The following is a 20,842-nucleotide window of genomic DNA, read 5'->3' as shown; positions in this document are numbered from 1 at the left end:
GCCCCTGGAAAGAGCCCAGCGTTCCTGATTTGCTCTTTGTTTTTGTTATATCCCTCCCCACCTGACCTGAACAAATCTGCATTCACTGGAATGGAAATTCTGACCTGCACATGTAGGGGGCTGAAGTTCAGTTGCCTGTGTGTGGACACAAGGGGAGGCAAGATACTACAGGTAGGGACTTTTACCTTCCCTGTGCCTGAGCTGTGAAAATAATCAGTGGATGGGGCCATCTGCAATATTTAGAATATGGGAAGTTTGGGGTACCGGTAACTCATCAGCCTTACTCCGTACAGGTTTTTTTGTTTGTTTTTGTTTCTTTAAGTAAGTGGGGATAAGAAAAAGTCAGGGCATTTTTCGATTGGCTATTCATAAGGCGCCCAATTGCTCTAATAACTAATTAGTTTTCATCTGCTCAAACAACGTAAGCCAGGAATTTATATAACTTGAAATTTATATAATTTGAATACAGCTGTTGATCTCTTTGTACTGTGAGTTCTGGTAAGACTGAAGGACATTCAAGAATGGAAATAAGACCTATTTCCATGCACTTGGGGCAAACCATGAAACTTTTCAAGTAAGACTTCCAGTGTCTAATATTGCACTAAGACAAGATTCCTTATAAAGTGTTTAGAATGTAAAACTGCAGCATGTCACAAATCTCAAGATGAATAATAATCAGTGGACTAATTACATCTTTATAGTAAACTAGAAACTTAGTTGTAGGAGGGCATTTGAGCTTCCGCACTGAATTTTGAGCATTTGCCACTACTTGCAACAGTGGCTCAGATTTTAAAGACACTGTAGGTAGAACCCAACATGTTTTCTCTTACAGATAAGCAAGGTGAATGAAGTCATTTCAGTTCAGTTAGAAGAAGGTATTAGTTGGCATTAAACTGGCAATATTTAAATTTGAAGACAAGACAAGGGGAAGACATTACCAGCTGGTACATTACTAAAAGAAAACTATGTGGGTAGCACTCAGACTCTAGATTAGTAGTTCCCAGAGCTTGCTGGGCATCAGAATTCCCTACGGAGTTTATAAGACATTTCAGAATCCTGGACTCCACCCCTCGAGATTCCCATTAACAGTCTGAGTATGGGTGGGCCATCAATCTACTTTTTACCCTGCAGATAATTTTAATATGAATCTACAACTGAGGACCTCTCTCTGAACTAGACCACATATACTAAATTTGGTTTATCCGAGTATTTTTCAAACTTTAATGTGCATTTGGATCACTTAGGGATTTTGTTCAAGTGCAGATTCAGAGATAGTAGGTGTAGTGTCTACATTGAAGATTCTGCATTTCTTTCTTTCTTTTTTTTTACTTTTTAAAAAATTAAGTATAGTTGGCACACCATCTTATATTAGTTATATTAGTTTCAGGTACTCATACAATATAATGATTCAACTTTTTTATACCTTACAATGTGATCACCCTACTATGCAGCAATAAAAAAAAAAAAGAAATCTTGCCATTTGTGACAACATGGATGGATCTACTGGGTATCGTGCTAAGTGAGATAAGTAAGTCAGAGAAACACAAACACCATATGGTTCCACTTATACGTGGACTCTAAAAAAACAAAACAACAACAAACTCATAGAAACCGAGACCAAAGGGATGGTTACCAGAAAGGGGGGTGACACAGAGGATAAAAAGGGGAAGAGGAATACAGTCAATAATACTGAGCTAATTTTGCAGGGCTTATACATTGTTTCTAGACAAGTCACATATGTTAAATACCACTACGAAGGCCACCAATGAAAAAGCAGCTCTACTTTCCATTACGCCAGCTATTCTCAAATGGTTCCCCAGATCAGCAGCACGAGCATCACGTAGGAGTTTATCAGAAATGCCAATTCTCAGGCCCCATCCAAAACCTACAGAATCAGACACTCTGGGGGTGGGGCCCAGAATCTGAACTCGAACAGGCCCTCCAGGTGACTCTAACGCGACACTCACTGCATTATGCTCGTATCAGAGCATCTGGTGCTAATCAGAGAAAAAGATAATTGAAGAGGGTAGGAATGTGGCCACTGGAGGGTAGACTTGTCTGGTTTTATTTTTAATCAATTTTATTGAGGTATAATTTATATATAATGAATGGCCTATAGGCTTTTGATTCAAGATTTTCAAATCTTAACTAAGCACCCTTAGGGTGAGTCCTACTAATTGAGACACTTTAAATTTTAAATTTTCATTCCCCTGTTTGGGATTAACATTCATGCACACAGACATATCACTGTATGTGCTGAAGTATTTTAAAGAAGTATATATAAAGCAAGCATTGTGAAAAAGCAATGCAGGCAGCCATGGGAAAGTTGACTAAGAGGATCTTTCACAGCCACAGGACACTCAGGAGCTGGTGACATTCCAGCTGGGAAGTCTCACTAGGAAGCAGGAGATGGCTTGGGGAAGCCTGTTAGAAGTAGCAACTTCCCCTGGTCTGAGACAGGTAAGTGCAAAATCAGGACAGGCCTGATCTGGAAGGGTTGGGCTTCTTGGGAGAACACTTATTAGATTATTTGGTACAATAAGACGACAGAGGTCCATTTCCCAGAACCAGGGTACGCGATCAGAACACCAGTTGGGCCACCAAATGTCCAGTGATCAGCTCTGAGCACTCAGGCTAGAGCCAACACAGCAGCAGGAAGTCTTTATCCCCTTGGCATTTGGCTCAGGTCTGAAGCAGGGCCCAGGGAATATCAAACCCCTGAGGCAAAAGCAGGAGAGTGGGGAAACTGGTGATTTAGGCAGGACTTGACAAAAAACAGTAACATTTTACCCTTCGAATGTGCTCCTCTAGGAGGGTAAATCCATTCTAAAATTACATTGGAATAGATCTTCCAATGTTTGTTTGTATGTTACAGACCAATTTTTACATTAATATGTTAAGAAGGAAAGCTAAAACAGCTTTTCTCTTTCATTTCAACAACCTTTCCCGGCTTTATTAAGGTGAGGGAGAAGTGCAGGTAGAATGTACTAACTGTCAGCCTCACAAGATACAAATGTCAATGTTGGAAACTCCCTCACGGCCGTGGGACGAAGGCAAACAAACAGACAATGACAGTGCTGACAGTGAGAACAAATCAGGCAAGGAAATCTGAAAGCCACCATAACTGCTATTCCAAGAGAGAAGAGGATAAGATAACAAGATGGTAAAGAATTCAATAAAGGAGCTAAACTCGCAATCTTAGACAAATTCAGTTGATAAACCCAGGATGCAAGTTTAAATTAATAAGCCTATGATAATGACCAAACTATTGAAACTGGTAGCCAACAGTAATGGAGGTTTAAAAAAGAAGGGATAATCAGTAGAGCGACAACTCAACAGTAATCTCAAAAGCCCTTGGGAAGTCAATAAGAATTCTCATGAAATTTTCAAATCCAAAAGAACACTGAGAAAAGAAAATAGAGAGAGCAAGCCTGAGTGTCTCCCAGAAAATACGATTTTTTCATCTGCTGTTCTCTGTTCACAGAGTGAAGTTGAAGAAGGTTAAAGAAGGAATGTATTAAGCGTCATCTGATTCTTAAATCACCTTGGCAAATGAGTACTTTGGGCATGAAATAAGCTGTCACATATGAATATGTGGGGCTGTGTTTCAAAGATGGATTTGGATGGGCCTGGATAATATTTGTACTTTCCTAGTCAAAATTAGTTTAGTCACACACACAGTCAAAACAAAACAGTCTGTCAGCCTGGCTGGTTATCTTGACAACACTGCATAGTTAGGTCAAAAAGGACGTCTAAATAGTCACAAGAAAGGAGAGGACATCGTGCTGTTCTTGGTCATCGTGCTGTTCTTGGTCATCGCTCAGAAACTGGAGTATTAAATTCCCATTCCAGATGCGTTTCTGTTCATTATAATTTCTAAGAGAAAACGTTTGCGTTGCCTAAGCCTGATTCTGTAGATATCCTGTAACTATGTCCTATTGGACTTACAGAATCTTGTCCCAAATAACCACATCTCATTCCAGATATCTACTCCACTAAGTACACTGTAGAATGGAATCAGGATATGGCACCCCAAAATATCCAACTTTGGCATAGGAATTATTTTGAGCTGAAGCCATCTGAATTCCTGAAATCTCTTATCTGCCTAAAAGCAGACCTTCCCTAAAGAACTCAATTGTCATAAATCCCCCCAGCAGCAATTCTGATCTTCTCTTCTGGAAGATGAAAAGCTGGCAGGACACCCAAACAGAAATTGTCTCAAAACTACTAAATCTCCTATCTCCTCCCCTGAGGGCCCATTAATCTTTCCAAAAAATCATTTGCTCTCCTTTAAGTGGCCTTTCGCCCGCCCTCTTTCCTCTGTTAAGATGTAACATCATCTCTCAAATCTCACTGCTCCTTTGGGTAGTCACTTCTTCCTGTGATGCTCCCGTGCATGTAAAATAAAAAAATAATAATAAGTTAAATTAACAAAAAAATAATATATCTCTGTCTTTTCTCCTGTTAATTGGCCTGTTGTCAGTTTATTTTGCAGACTCGGCTGAAGAAATCATATATACACACATACGTACATTCAAATACGTTCATGTCTCTGTTCACTGACCTTGGACAAACAATATATGATGTTCTTTAGTGCCCCAGAGTTGACAGAGCGGCTCCACTCCTACAATCCCCAGAAATCATTCAAGAAGAAAATGAGATGTGTGGTTTATTTTATATAACACTTATTTGGCATCCAGTGGAGAACTTTGAATTAACTGAAGAATTTTAAGATTTGAGAAAAACCAAGAGCATCATCCTATGCCAGTGAGGAACCACCAGATTTGTGAGAGTGCATTTTTGGTCTCAACTGTCAAATTTGCAAATCTTGGTGGGTAAGAGACAAGTAAACAGCTGGTGAATCAAAAGGTGTTCATGAAGTTGTTTTTTTGGCTGAGGTCACAGTCCTCCTGACATGTACCAGCTGACAACACTGGCAAATTAAGTCATGGCAAAATGAACACTATTTCAACATGCAGACAAATGCTACCTGCTGAGGCTCTGTAATAAGCATAATCAATCAAGGGGACTCTGGCTAACTGTTGCTCAGGCAGCATCAACCTATAAGTATTTATGAGCTCTGGCACATCAACTCTATATGTAATCCTATAAATGAAATAGGACATAATATAAGAAGTACTAAAAAGAATCTAAATGAGTGGGTTTGTTTCATTGTCTGACTTTCTATCCATTACCTAACTTTCTATCCTCCACTTCCTGTCCCATAAAAGGGGAGGGGGGAGAAATGTGGCAGCAGGAAAACAGAGACAATAAAAAGAGTATTTATGGGAAAGATGAATACATGAATGCCTAGATTCCATTGTTTTGATATTTCTGGAAAAATACTGAGCTGGGTAATGCGTCTGTGATGTCATTTGCTGATTTTTCCTGTAAAACAGTCATTCTGAAAGATTTTCGTTTGTGCCCCTTCGATAGGCCAAAATAAATAAATAAACGAAAGTTTGGGAAATAGCTGACTAAACCTGCTCCTTGCTTAGATTGATATGAGAATAGTAACCGTAAAGAAATGTGTCTAGCAAGGCTTTCTCATACTTGCTTGACCGGGCAACCCCCTTTAAATGTGAACTTTTCTGAGGAACCCATTTTGCGACCACCAATTTGGGAAGTGCTGTTCTTCCCAAGTCCTACATCTCTCACTGATAAAGATATTAAACATTTACCTTAACAAGTACAATAAAGTCATACAATGTTATAGGTGGAAGTGGCTGTTCCCTAACTTGAGAGCTGCAACTTAAGGTGGTGGGAAAATGCAAGATCTGGACTGGATCCACTGCCGGGTTCAAAACACCAGCTCCGCCACTTACTGGCTGTGTGACCTTGTGCAAATTACTCAACCTCTCTGGGCCTATTCCATCCTCTGTAAAATCAAGATAGTCATACCCATCCCGTAGAATTGTGAGAATTAAATGTGATAATATATGTCAAGCACTTTGAACAGTGTCTGTTACTCAATATAAACTAAAAATATTTCATTGCTGCTGCTCTTATTATTATAATTATTAGGGGTCAGTAAGCCTATTCAGGGAAGGGCGAAGTAATAAATATTTTAGGCTTTGGGGCCACATATGGTTCTCTGGTGTAGTTTTTATGTTTTGATAACAACCCTTTAAAAATGTAAAAGCCATTCTTAGCTCACTGGTCATATAAAATCAGGCTGAGGGCTGGGTTTGGTCCATGGGCCGCACGTTACCAGCCTCAGATTATGTTTATTAAATTTTTCGCTTTAGATCCTAGCCTTCGGAGGCAACAATCTCATTTCAGGTACGGCATCCTGCCCACCTCCTCATGCATCCCCTTTTACAATTACACCCCAAAGATTAGAAAACATACAAACGCGTGTAGGCCCACATTATGCACACATTATGTTCACAACGGCCATTGTTACTAGTAGTAAAAACTGGGGCTTTGTGGTCAACAGAGAGGTGATTTAAAGCTAGTGCCATTTTTCTCTCCCAGGGGTTAAAAGGTGAGATCCAAACTTCATATTATGCTTCTGGTGGAATTAGAGTAATTCATTTTGTATTCCCTTGGTGGAGTCATTTGACAACACTTGCAATTAGGGCAAACTGAGCTGCTCTGGGCTGGGCCTAGAGCATAGAATCGCTTCTTAGGCTCTTGGGTCCTTGCTTCCAAGATGACCAAGAAAAGAAGGAACAATGGTCGTGCCAAAAAGGGCCGTGGCCATGTCCAGCCCATTTGTTGCATCAGCGGCGCCCGATGCATGCCCAAGGACGAGGCCATTAAGAAGTTTGTCAAATGAAACATAGCAGAGGCCGCAGCCGTTAGGGACATCTCCGAAGCGAGTGTCTTCGCCGCCTACGTGCTTCCCAAGCTGTATGTGAAACTACATTACTGTGTGAGTTGTGCCATTCACAGCAAGGTAGTCAGGAATCGTTCAAGTGAAGCCCGGAAGGCCCAAACACCCCACTCCAATTTAGGCCTGTGAGCGCTGCCCACAACCTCCACCAAAGCCCATGTAAGGAGCTAAGTCCTTAAGATCCGAAGAAATATTCTCTGAGACAAAAAATAAAATGGAAATTATACTTAAAAAAAAAAAAAAGAATCACTTCTTAGGAAACCTGTCAGGTTCAAGAAACAGAACAGTGAGAGAGACCCTGGCCATGCAAACATGTTCTGGGTGAAGATCTCAGCATTCTGAATACAAGTTTCTGAAGAAGCACGAGCTGGTAACACCACGAAAAGCGACCTCCGAGATCGTGGCATTTACAATTACATTGAGCCCAAGGAAAAATATTAAAGACCAAAAAATGCACATGATAAGAATTTTCAAATGATAAAATACAATATATTAAACTCTATAAACAGCATGAGTTCAACTGTGTATAAAAGAAAATTGTGTGTGTATTAAAAAGACACATTAAGGTGGCTGTGGGGTTTGTGGGGAGGGAGTAAAGGGGGGCTTAACAGTCACAACTGCTTAATGGGCACAGGGTTTCCTTCAGGGGAGATGCAATGTTTTCAAACTAGATAGAGGTGGTGCTTGCACAACATTGTGAGATACTCAATGGCATTGAATTGTTCACTTTAAAGTGGTTAATTGTGTTTATGTGAATTTCGCGTTAAAAAAAGACACAGAAAAAGGGGGAATGCTCTCGGGGGAAGGGGGTTATATTCTTGTTTTTACTCTTCTGTACTTTCTACTAGAACGCAGTGCACATATGGCTCTACCATGGCCAGTACTTCTTTTGCATTCAGAATACACCAGTGAACAGGACAAAAATGCATGGTCCATGCAAATGTTGAAAATGACTTTGCCAGGATGCTTGGTGTTGTTGCAGACCAGGGCAGGACGCTAAACCTCAGTGCTGAGTTTCTTTCTTACTTTGTTCCTATTACCACTCCAAGGAGACCTCACTGAGGCCGGTGACAAAACTCGCTGAAAACAACAGCAAAACCTCCTCTGGCTTCAGTGTCGAGGTTCTTGAATATGCATTTTTTACAAGGAGCTTTACTTTTAAGTAAGTCCAGTTCTAAGGAAAATGACAGGAAGAAATCCACATTTGACTACTTAAGAAAGTGGAGGGTTTCAAAAGGAAGCAAAGATAGCTGTTTTTAGTATGTCAAGGGGCTAGAGATACAGAACACGGGAGATAGAGGCCAGGGCTTGCCCCACAGACAAGCCAAGGGCCCCGACTAGCATGTGATATCCTTTGCACTGCATGATCCACACACAGCACGTCCTGTGACAGACACATTCCCAAGACAACGTATTTGAAATGAATTCATTGTCCCTTCCGCCCTCATCCCAAAGTAACCAGTCCCTTAATTTCTGATTAATTGTATCATCATACTCCCAGTTAATCAGACTTAAAATCTGGTCTCTACCTTAATTTCTCCTCTAGCCTCACACAGAAACAAACCTTGATTCCACATGCCAGTGTTTCTTAGGTCTTCTTCCTCGAGTGACTGGTTGAAGCCAAGAACAACTGATTTCCTTGTATTCTATCTCAGGACCTCTCTAACTTCAACATGCAGAGGAAGTACCTTCCTGTTCAAGTGCTGATTCTGATTCAGCGGGTCTAGGTGGGGGCTGAGATCCTGCATGTCTACCAGGTTTCCAGGTGAGGATGACGCTGCTGGTCCAGGACATACTTTGAGAAGCCATGCTCTCTGCCACATGTTATTACTAGTATATGTTGATCTTCTTAGAATGGAAAGATCGCGGTGCATCTCTCTCACAATGCAAGTCATGACCTTCTGTTACTTCTCTAGAATCCTCAGGACAGATTGCACAAGCATCACAACTTGGCACTCAAGGCAGGCCACGGTCTAAAGCCTAACTTACCAATTTCCCAATAAAAAGTGTTCACTCCAGTCTTCTCAACGGACCCAACACTGAGGGTCCAACATTCCTCTGCTTCTGAATCTCTGCTCGTGCCCGAAGTCCCCTTTGCACAGCCTTCTCTTCTCTGGTGGACTGTGACTGTGCACTATGGATATCACCATAAGGTGACCTGTGGGCCCTCCTTTTTCTGGGTACAATGTCCTGCTCATTCTATGGAAATACTTTCCTCTCCTCTCCAACCACAGAGCTTCCTTCCCTAGTCGTTTGATGGCTGGCCTTAGAGATGGTGACATGACTCACATTAGGCCAATTTAGGGACTTCTATGTGTATATAAGTGTCATGTCAAACCCATTCACTGGTACCCTCTTTGACGTCCAGCACACTCTCTTCAGCAAAACGAGTCATTATGTCTTATAGGAGAAACTAATGTCAAGGGTCACTTGGTACAGCTCCCTTCTTTTACAAGGGATGATAAAAAGCCTGCGTAGTGGAATGATTCATGCCAGTTTATAATTAATCAGAAAATAATTCTTGGGTGAATAGCTGAAAGAAGAAGGAAAAAAATGGGCATGTTCATTTAAAATGTCAATGAAGTACAAAGGTTAAGTAAACGTTAGCATTTACCTTGGTGTTAAATGCATCATGCTGTGTGCTGGCTGATGTCTAGTGCTAAGATTCTAAATGATCCACAGACGTGTTTGTCATTTGGCACACACAGTGCTTAAAAAAATGAATGTATTTGTCAACATTTTAACATCAGGAGGTTTCATGTAAGAAATCCAGATGTCCAGTTATCTCACGGAAAAAACACCACCATCACCACCACAACCACTAGCACCATTGAGCAACCTTAGGCCCATGTTCTGACAGTTTGGAAACTGGTGGGAACTAAGTGGATGCTGCCCTCCCCTCTCCCCACCAAGTTATGGACATGGTTATATATACTCCAATTCACTAAAGTCTACACACTTCCCTGTTTGTCTTTGCCTGGCACTTTTTCATTATTCACACCATCTCTCTGGCTCCTGTAGGCATCTGAGCTCACAACTTCTGGTCTAAAGGAAATACAACTTTTGGTGACATAAAAAAATAATTTCAGAATTCAGAGAGTGCCACCATGGATGAGACACTGAAGTACTGGACTTTGGGACAGATGGTCTTGCAAGAGCAGGAAGGGAGCAAGAGAGATAAAAGGTGGTTGTGGGAGGCCCACTGAGATGGTTCACCGCTCCACAGATGGACTGAGGCACACAGCTCTCCCAAGGCAGAGAGGCTGATGGTATCTACGTTCAATCCAGCAACAAAACAAACAAACCCCCTTATCTTTATTTGGCAAGAAAACACCTAGGTCGGCTGGGGCATTTAAAGTTTATGAATACGAACCCACTTGTCTGCTCTGATTCACAGCTCTATCCCTTAAGAAAATGTTTTACTACCCCTCACTGATTTATTTCCCATGAATTCAGAATGGTTTAAAGAAAACCAAAATAAAACAAGAACATGCCAACTTTCAGACTTGGAAACATGAAAAAAATCACACACACACACACACACCACACACACACACACACACACACACACACACACACATCCCATGCAAGACTTGAGCCTCAAAAACAGTGAGGCAATGTGGTTAAAGAACTGTAATCAGTTTGTATATTGGGGCTTGGGTGATAGATAGGAAATTCAGATTTACAATTTACCTATTTACCATTCAGCTGGCATTGGCGGAGGAGAGCCTGGGCAGCAGACAGGGAAGTTAATGTAAGTTCTTCAAGGCTTCTGCCAGAGAAGCAGGGTATAAATGCTCATTAGTGAGCCTTTCTGACGGGCAGTGGTTCTCAAACTTGAATGTACTGCAGGGCTAGTTAAACCCAGGTTAATGATTCAGTAGGGCTGGGGCATGGCCTGAGAAGCTGCATCTCTAATTCAGTTACCATGTACTGCTGGAGCTGCTGGTCTGGGGACCACACTTTGAGAACCACCGGCATATATAATACAATTAAAACTGCATTTCAAGAAATAGCATTTTAGGAGGGGGTGCGCTTTGGAACAAACTTCTTTCTGGGGTCATGAAAATGAATTCTTTTTAATTGTGCTTTTTGTATTCTAAGCCAGTGGAATAGATAGGTCTAGAGATTTACCTGTATGCTGTAGTCAATCAATTTGGTAAATCAATTTGGCATCTACACAGTCTAACCAAATAAGTTTTTACCAAATTGATTGACTACAGCATAGACTGTGTAGATGCCTGACCAATGCACTATAGACCTGAAGCTGAAGTAGAATAATATTGAATATCAACTATAACTAAATATATAGGCATACTTAGTCACGGCATGTGGCGTACAGCATAGGGAAGATAGTCAATGGTATTGTAATAGTTATATAAGATGTCAGAGGGGTCGTAGTTTGGGGGAGTGGGTTATCATTTATGAGGGGTTTAAATGTCTAACTATTATTAATATATTACATTGCTTTGTACACCTCAAACTAAAAAACTTGTTTGGGCTCCAAATCATGATTTTTGGACTAAATCCATTTTTATGCTAAGCCAACAGGAGTCCAACTTCACCCAGCATCAGAATTACCTGGGTCAATAACCTTCTAGTTAAAAGAGATTACTGGGCTCCACCCCCAGAATTTCTGATTCATTCAAAAGTGCCACCAGAGAGAATTTACATTTTTAAAAGACGCTCCTAGTGAGGTCTCTAGTCTAATCCTTTTGAATAGCTCCAAACTTGACCTTGGGTAGGGCAGAGAAACTAGTTGAGGGACGGAAGCACTGCAGGGTGTTAGCAAAGCCAGTAGGAGGGACTTACTAAATAGTGAACTTGATTTTTTTTTTTCAATGAAAAAAAGAATAAACCCCTTCTCCAAGAACCGTTGCAGTAAGTCTTCCATTCACATAATTGAAGTTCAGCAAAGCGATTTTGACATTTAACCCAATTCACTAAAATAAGATTTTATCACCTATAAAACCCTGACTTGATCTTTCTGTATACAAAAAGAACACGTAACATTTTTGTAACTTAATTTCTTTGGTAGTTATTCACCGCACTATGTGATGACTTGGTTACAAAGTATAATTATGGGGTTTGCCAAATATTTATAACCTGCATAAAGTATAATGGGTAGCCTGGAAATTGTCTAAACTCAATCCAAATCTTCGCATGTTGAACTTCTTAAGAGCAGCTTATTTTTGTAATCAAAGGGAAATTCAACTTGGTATAAAATACCAGACTTATTGTGGATATTTTAAATGGGGGTTGCATTTCAAGCTTATGTACAGTGACTCTGTAATTCCAGTCTGATGTGTAGCCCCAGCTGCAACTTAATGAAAGACATCTGAACTCCCGTCGCGGCCAGACACAAAAATCCTCACAAGCTAGTTGCATTCTAAGAGGAAAACACATGAGAGAAACTGAGTTGCTTTTCTAACTAGAGAAGGTTGTTATCATGTTCGGTATTATCATGGTAGCAAAGAGATGAGTATGAGTCAGCATAAAAAAGCTTTATTCCAGCGTAGAAAAAAATTGGAAAATACCTTCTTCGTGTGGCTGCTTTTATTCATAGGTGTTTGAAGCTACATGACATGTGAGAATGAACTACCGTACTACGTACAGGCACACTGTGTTTGAGGAAAAAGTGTCAGCACTTTGTTAGCAATTCCTTTTAACAGAGGGTTTTTAAGGAGAGGAAATGAAAGCTAGATTTTCTAACTGAAGTGACAGGAAGGATTTAGGTAAGCAGAAAATAATGATCGAAATTGGCAAGAGGCCAAGACACCAGGGTTAAAACCTCCAGTCTTGACATGGAGTCTTAGCAACAGGCCCATTACATCCTGAAAAGTGACTCTAAAAATAATACCATGGAATCCCAGACCTTTTTGATTATCACTGAATCACATTTTCTCAATCTTCTTGTCCAAAGATCACTTTCCTAGTTTTCTCAGAGCTCCACTGTAAAATACCTTGGTCTACAGCATTAAGGGTTATACCTATTTATCACCCAGGTTAGAATTTACTGATTCAGTCAACATAAAGACCTCAATAAAACAGGCATTTACCGAGTACTTATTAAACGTTGAGTAATGACTGTTCTACATATCGGGGATGCAGCAGTGAAAGGGACATTGGCTTCGTGTGGAAGGAGAAAGACAACAAATAAATATTTGGTATGTTAACAGAGTTATGAAAAAAAATAAAGCAGGCTAAGGAGTTAGGAAGTGCTGAGGGGTGGTGAGGTAGGGAGCGCCTACTAGGTGATATTCTAGCAGAGGCTTCAGAGTGTGAGGGAGAAAGCAGGCATGTAACTGGGGAAAGAGTATGTGCCAGGCGAAAGGAACAGCCCATGCAAAGTCCCTCAGACTGGAAGGAGACATAAGAAGGAAAGAAGGAGATGAAAATAGAAAGGGAAACGGAAATGAGGGTTGCTTCTTGCAGGGCCTTGTAAGCTTTGGAGATTTCTGAGCAGTGGAATGATGTGATCTGAATTACATTTTAACAACAGCTCTCCAGCTGTTATTTTGAGACTAGATTAAAGGGGCAAGGCCAAAGTCAGAGAAGCCAGTTAAGGGAGAAATGATATTGGCCTGGGTGGTGGTGAGAAGCAGCTAGATTCTACATATACGAGTGTTCGTTAATGAACCCACGCGAGGAAGGTGCTCATGGTCTCAACTACTTGAAAAGACTGTGGGAGAAGGGTGAGAAGCTTGGACTTGGACTTAAGTGTACGCTATTATTAGACATGTATTTTGCAGGGGGAAAAGGTCTATAGAACTGAGCTCAAAGCTTCTAAAGAGGTACAGTGGCAAAGCAAGCTTATTACTAAGGGCAGCTGAAGAACATACAAGCTGAGCTACAAAAATGTTTTTTATACTGGTGCCATCTTTTATTGAAAAGAAAAGCGCAATCATACTTTCACAGTCATGTATACTGGAAACATTTTGTATTTATTTGAAACCTCAACCTGAAAAAAAGAGTTCATGTAAAATTTTACTGACTCTTAAAACACCCACTTGGAAAAAGAAGAAAAAACTCAGGCCGAGTTTGAGAAGTAGATGCACAAAGAAGGTAACATGGCTTGCTCAGGGTCAGGAAAGGGTCCTCCAGGGAGAGTCCATGAAGTTGAAAGTGGGCTCATTTGTCTGGATTAAATGTTTGGCAAAGTGAATTTCTCAGAATGGTCAGCTTTTGCCATAGGAGCCAAGGCATTAAGAACAGATTGAGGAATCTCATAGGATAAATACTCCTAAGCAAGTTCTACACTAAAGACTCTCTTAACTTATATCTCACTGCTCAGACCAAGGCATATCAGATGTTCATGAAACACCAAAAACACCCTGGCCACCCAGAAAGTGCTGAACTCTCAGAGTTAATAAGCTACTTTCCAAGGATGTTCTCTTGCTCTCACCTTGCATGCTTACCATGAGTTACTTATGTGTGTTTTCAAACTGGTTTATGTTTGTTGTAATAAAATGTTATGTGAACCAATGAAATATGCTTGTGGAAAGAGGTGGCTGTTTCTCTAGTTGAATATTTTGGAAAGATTTCTTTAAAGGCAAGTTGCTAAAAATTTTTTTTTTTTTAAATTCTGTATGAATAAGGCAACTAAAGCATTAGGGAAAGAAGTCATACAAGTGTAAGATTCTCTACCTCATTGCTCCATAAGTGTGTTTGTAGTCTCAGTTCTGCTTTACAGAAACCAAACTGTGTATTTGAGACAATGCATTATGGATGAGGAACAGACAGAAAATATATCAACTTCAATCAACAGCCCCATACCTAATGAAAACACTTTGGCCTTAAAAGACTAGCCAAGAATTGAATCACATTTATGTGCTTTGAGTTAAAATAAAGTGTTTAAGGTGTGTGTTGTTTTAAAAAATGATAATTTGCTTTAACTGACCTTTGTGATAAACTGACCAGGAATACCGCTGGCTAAAGGGCCAGTTAGCCCATTCTTTGGTGCCGTGATCTAGACTCCTCACTTGTACTCACGTTACAGTGGTACCACAAGCTATGTCACAAACACCATTTCAGGTACACTGGGAGATCTCTACATTTCTCACTTGACCTGATTTAATTTATGAATTCCGCCATCACTTTGATGTGAGGTAATTACATCTGTGTGTGTTTTGTATAAACCCTCTCAGTTTGATGGTTTGTGTGTTCTGTTAGGGATAAGAACACATGTAGAAGAATATGAACAAAATGGCAGTAACGGGGAAAATGTTGGCAGTGGTGAAAGTGGTTAAGTATTCTGAGATAGATTAACACAGTATTTTAAGTTTTACAATCAAGAGGTGGGCAAGATTATCCACATACACATATAGTTAGTGAAAAATTTTTTCAATATCTTCTCTATGTTTCGATCAGCCAACAGGACAGGCTCTAATAATATGGAAAATCTAGTTTAGACAGTGAGATTTATATTTACATATTACACTATTAATGAAATATGAAATTCTAAGTAACAGTTCCCAGAACTGTTTAGTTTCCCAGAAACATTTAGTTTCTTCAATAGGAGGAGGTTTAAATAGTATTGAGTTTGAAATGACAATTCAGGACAGCATTATTTTATAGTCCTTACTTGTTTGGCTAGCTTATCTTAAAGTTCAGGGAAAGCGATACTAGAAAAAAAAACCTCTTATCTTTAAGTATATGATATACCCCCTGCTTCACACATACACATACATAATATCTACATAAGTACAGGTTCTACATAAGAACATGGTTCTTAAACAAAATGGACCAAAACTGACAGCAATCAAACCACAGAAGGCAAAACAGTTACATGGGATTTACTAAACTGAACCATCTTCCCAGGACTGTACTTGCTGAGGTCATGGGTGGAGTGGGCAGCGTAACATGGGAAATCAGAACGCCTGAGTTTTAGGTCAGACTCTGGCCAAGCCTTAGGTGCACAGTCTTAGGTGAGTTCTCTCAACTCTTCGGCTTTATGTCTTCATCTGAAAAATGGGTGCTGGGAAGCCCTTCCTAAGTTCCGTTTCCAGCTCTAACATTCTGTGACCCTGTGATCATAATAGCTAAGACACATCAAGGTTTTCAATGAGAAAGGCAGTACACAAAGCACTTTCCATGTAATAACTTGTGTAATCCTCATGACAATCCTAAGCGCAGCTATTTTAGTATTATTCCCATTTTACAGACTAAGGAAATGAGGCACAGAGAGGCAAGTTGTATGTCTAAGTCGCATCGCTGATAAGTGGAAGAGCAAGGATTTGAGCCAAGGCAACCTGGTCCCAAAGCCCAGATTCTAAAGCTTATACCTAGTCATACTGTTTCTTACAATATGACAAGTTGACAAAAGCCAGGAAACAGGTCTATGGAAGTACCGTTTTGCTCAATTTCCAGTGGCTAAATATCTGTATGTGATTTCACAAGCCTTTTTTAATTCATGGGTGGTCAGCATGGACCTCTAGGACTGAATGTCCCTATGAAAGTGCAACTAAAAACACCTCTGTAGCACATATGCAGGTGTGAACTACAACAAGCAGGAACAACGTTTGTTTAGATCAGGGGTGTCCAAACTGTGGCCCGCAATCCATTTTTAATTGGCCCGCAGCAAATTCCAAAAATATATTTAGTTTACTTAAATAAACCTGGTGAGGCAATACGTACTTCACCTCGAGTGAGTGGCCTGGCTGTTTGTGGATTTTACTGCATATGGCCCTTGGTGAATGAAATTCTAAGTAACAGTTTGGACACCCCAGGTTTAGATCATCAGGGTTCAAGAAGCCATTCAAACTAGGTGTTGACCTGAGCAAAATAATAAAAGAACGTGAAGGTACTGCAAAATCTATTCTCCCAAAGTGAGGTGACCTGGAACAATAGCACAAAACCAACAAAACCAACAGAGGACAGAAGCAAAGGCCCTCAGGTAAGATCCTTGGCTCCAAAGCTACAAAGCCAGGCGTGCTTCTTAGAATTCACTGCACACATGAGTTACCGGGTGGGGAGGGGGTCTTGTTAAAAATGAAGAATCTGGATCAATCAGTCTGGGGGCCCTGTGACTTTAATGTGTAAGGAGCTCCCAAATGAAGCCATTGCTGCTGGAATGTGGACCACACTTTGAGGGAGGGTAAAAGAGCCTTTATTGTCTCGGAGTCTGCAGAACTCAACTCTGCCGCCAGTCAGCTCTGGGTCTAGGGTTAAGTCTTCTACTCTCAGTTTCCTCCGGTGATCTTACGTACATTCCCTTCTAGCTCTAAAATTCGATACTTCTAATGATGGCTTTTGTCATTCAACCCTGAACTGAGTTTCTACTTGTAATATTAAAGGGAAAATGAAATGCCCCTTGTATCCCCCAAAACCCAGGTCTCTGTGATGGGACAGCAAAGATGCAGGCCTCTTCACATATATCACAGAAAGAAAGATAACGGGAGCTCTTTTCAGAGGCAAAAGCACTGTGAAACAAATGGCTTGCAGAAAAATGATTTAAATTTGAGACTGTCTACTTTGGTCAAAATCTCTTTCAGACTCGTTTGCCAGGGCAATAGTATGCTGGGCATGGTATTAAAAGATGGATCATAACCCAATACTTCAAACCCCTTGGGAAGGGCTTGGATACCTTAACCATCTAGACCTGTGTGTCCAACATGGTAGCCATTACCCCTATGTAGCTATTGAGCACTTGTGAAAAGACTTAGTATGAACAGAACACAAAATGTGTCACTAATAAATGTTATATCGATTTCATGTTAAAATGACAATAGTTTGAATATATTCAGTTAAATAAATTCTTTTATTGAAATTAACTTCACTGATTCTTTTTACTTTTTAAACATAGCTGCTAGATAAATCTAAATTTTATCTGTTGCCTGCATTCTATTTCCACTGCTGATCAAGCCCCTTGCTACTCAAACTGTGCTTGTCAGATGAGCAGCATCCACAACAACTGGGAACTTGTTAGAAAGGGAGAATTTTGGTTCCACCTCAGACTTATTGAATCAGAATATGAATTTTAACAAAATCTCAGGTAACTCCCGTGCACACGCAAGTCTGAGAGGTGCTGGGCTAATTTTTCCTGCAACACATCACAGAAGGTATTTGGGTTACTGGTGCATCTGAGTGACATGCTAAAAGGGTATCGTGCTTTGCTGAATTTTCTATACCAACATTCCACCAAGAAAATAGAAATATATTTTTAAAAAATTTAAACTATTATACAATAAAAATATATATATATCGAAATTATATTATAAAAAATTACGTGTACCACATACACATGTATGGGGAGGGGAAGGGAGGCAGGCAGTTCACTGAGGCTACCTTAGTTACTTCTGGATTTTCAGCCACCATGTAAGTGGAACTGATGTTCACCAAATCTGTCCCACTGCAGACACACACGATCCGCCCTTCCAGATCATTTTCTGATTTTCCAACAGCTTCAAGAGCAGCCAGGATTTTGGGATCCTGTATAGAGGTTGATAAATAGGAAAAAGTATGTTAGATCACAGAGCGTGGAGGAAACATGGTAAAAAGAAACCACATTTGACAAAAAATTTACATATATATATGCAACATGCAAATGTTTTCTATGTAAAATGCCAGACATCTCGCATTATTCTAAAACTTGCAGAGGTAAAATCGGTAACACTACATATTACTGGAACTCATTTGGTAAGAAAGGCACTGTCATGTTATTGATTTAGAAATCCAGGTGTGGAATATGGCAACAAGATGGAAAGGCTCTGACTGGGACTTGTTTGTGTCCACAAAGATTGAAGGGGTCTCTCACGGAGAACAGTCACCGAGGTTTCACACAAATAAGCATGGCATTGCCACAGCCAGCAACCTAGGTTACTCAGAAATGAGATTAAGTCCCTCAAGTAGCCTGGACACAAAGAGTGACTGTGTTCACCTCTAGAAGCCTCGTCATCCACATTTGGAATGAAGTCTGTGTAAGTTTACCCTAATTAGCAAATAAAAGAGTGTCTTTGTCCTCGGAAAGAACTCAGGAGGAAATGCCAACATAATTACACAGAAATTTGAACTAACACAAAAGAGGATAGCTTGAAAAATAAAAACAAAACAAAGTTTGTAACAAAATTTTGTTTTGAACATCTAAAAACCTGCAGGGCTTTTATGGAAAAGAGAATAAACACTGTGCTAGAATATTCTAGAAAAAAACATCTTTTAAATTCCTAGCACCACTATGCAAACGTCTTATTCAAACAAATCAGTCACTGTCACAGTGACTTCACACAGAAGGCTGACTTATGTGCTCTGTCATTTTTTTTTTTCCTTAGAGGCAAACCGACCCTTCAAGGTGAGCCAGTGTCTGCATGCATAGGTGCACAAAAATGGAACTACCCACGCCACGTAAATTTCCACATCACCCACGACCAGCAATGACTCACTGTTTGCTAAAAAAAAAAGGGCAGAGGGATTTTGATGCTGGTATCAAGCAAGGATCTTTGCTTTCAAGGGTTAATAACATTTCTAATATAACTAAACATAATGCAAGGCAAATCACCCAACAGTTATTCATGAGAAGATTTCTAAACTGTTCTCAGTTCCCAGCTGATGATTTGGGGGCAGTAACAGGTTAAATAGTATTTAGGAGACCATTTCTAATCTAAGCAAATCTGTGTTTAGAAGCAAACACCAATCACAGGTACCTTTGGTGTGGCTCCCAACCGAACACTGTTGATGAGGGAGCATTCTAGCACTTGTCCTTCCTGAAAAAGAGAGAGTGAAATACAGCAGTGAGCCAAAGTTCTGCCAGTCCTATGGCACAAACAAGGTACTTAGCAAATGTTTGTGATGATGAAGGCAATACTGATTAGAGTAAGGTAGAAGAGGGAGTGAAAACAATAATAATTTGTACCAATCAGAAATAGTCAAGACCCAAAACATCCCAGTTCAAATGTGTGTATATATATATACATATATATGTATGTGTGTGTGTATATACATATATATATATATATATACACACACACATAAATGCACCTCTGAATAATTATTTACAAAATGTTTACAAAATGCAGTACTTTTTTTTACATATAATAGGTGTACATGAAATAGTAAGTGGCAGTAATACTATTTATATATAACTCCAATTTTACTTTCCTTAAATTCAGCTCAAAGGTTCATGAAATGTGTCCATTGTGTCATGCATTGAGTTAAACCCTGCAATGTACCCAGAAGAACACGCTCTTCGTGTACCTTGGAGACCAGCTTGAACAGCTCTTCTTCTGGGAAACCTTCCTAATTGCCAAGATTAAATCAGACCTGCCTGTTTTAAGCTCTTGTAACAGTCTGACCTTTCCCTTCACAACACTCAATGACTTGTACCTTTTTTTTTTTCTGGTTTTTGATGCCTGATTTTGCTCTTAGACTGTAATCTATGAGGACTAGGATTATGTCTTTGTCACCACTGTATCCCCATGCCTGGCACTGGAAGCACATTTCTAAAAATCTTGAATAAACGAGTAAGCATAGGGTCCATGCGCTCAAGAAGCACTCTGTCTAGTCATCGAGAAATAAAATGGCTTAACCCAGACAACAGGAAAGAACAACTTGCTGTGCCATACCTTGCCTTCACTTTTCCAGGTCAGAAAGAAGCCAAATTCATCCACTTTGAAGAGGCAGTTCGGTTCGAACACAATGGATTCCTGTGAAAAAGAAACGTGTTGATCTGCATGACTTACACCATTTTGAATCTAATAAAAATGCAAATATCTTTTAGCCTCTAAACAAGGGAAAACAAGAAATCACCCTTTCGCATCCTGAATCGAACAACCACACTTAGTATAAAATGCTTTCATTTTGAAAACTTTTTGCATTCACATTTGTATTGAAAGACTGACCAATTTTATGCAGCATCTTCCTCTAGAATAGCTTCAGGAACACAACACACGGATGTCCTAAAGGTCACAGAGAAGAAAGTTTCTCTAAGATCATGGAAGAAGGGCTCCCGGAAAGAAGAAGGACTCCCCAGATTCCTGCTCACCTGTCTCCCTCCACACAAGAGGACTCATT

The 20,842-nt window shown here is 40.1% G+C and overlaps 1 protein-coding gene across 9 annotated transcripts in view; it reads right to left on the bottom strand.

The window, feature by feature from the left end:
* Positions 1–20,842, bottom strand: part of PLCB4 (phospholipase C beta 4) — a 398,844-nt gene that overhangs the window by 112,993 nt on the left and 265,009 nt on the right. For all 9 annotated transcript variants that reach the window (XM_074318158.1, XM_074318162.1, XM_074318160.1 and 6 more), the window contains 3 exons: positions 20,395–20,475; positions 19,477–19,536; positions 18,125–18,268 (listed from right to left, as the gene is read on the bottom strand). In XM_074318158.1, the coding sequence (XP_074174259.1) occupies positions 18,125–18,268; positions 19,477–19,536; positions 20,395–20,475 (285 nt within the window). The remainder of the gene's footprint in view (positions 1–18,124; positions 18,269–19,476; positions 19,537–20,394; positions 20,476–20,842) is intronic.

The sequence above is a fragment of the Rhinolophus sinicus genome, linkage group LG13 (assembly GCF_036562045.2).
Source record: "Rhinolophus sinicus isolate RSC01 linkage group LG13, ASM3656204v1, whole genome shotgun sequence".
Taxonomy (NCBI): domain Eukaryota; kingdom Metazoa; phylum Chordata; class Mammalia; order Chiroptera; family Rhinolophidae; genus Rhinolophus; species Rhinolophus sinicus.
This window is presented reverse-complemented; position numbering and strand designations above follow the sequence as displayed.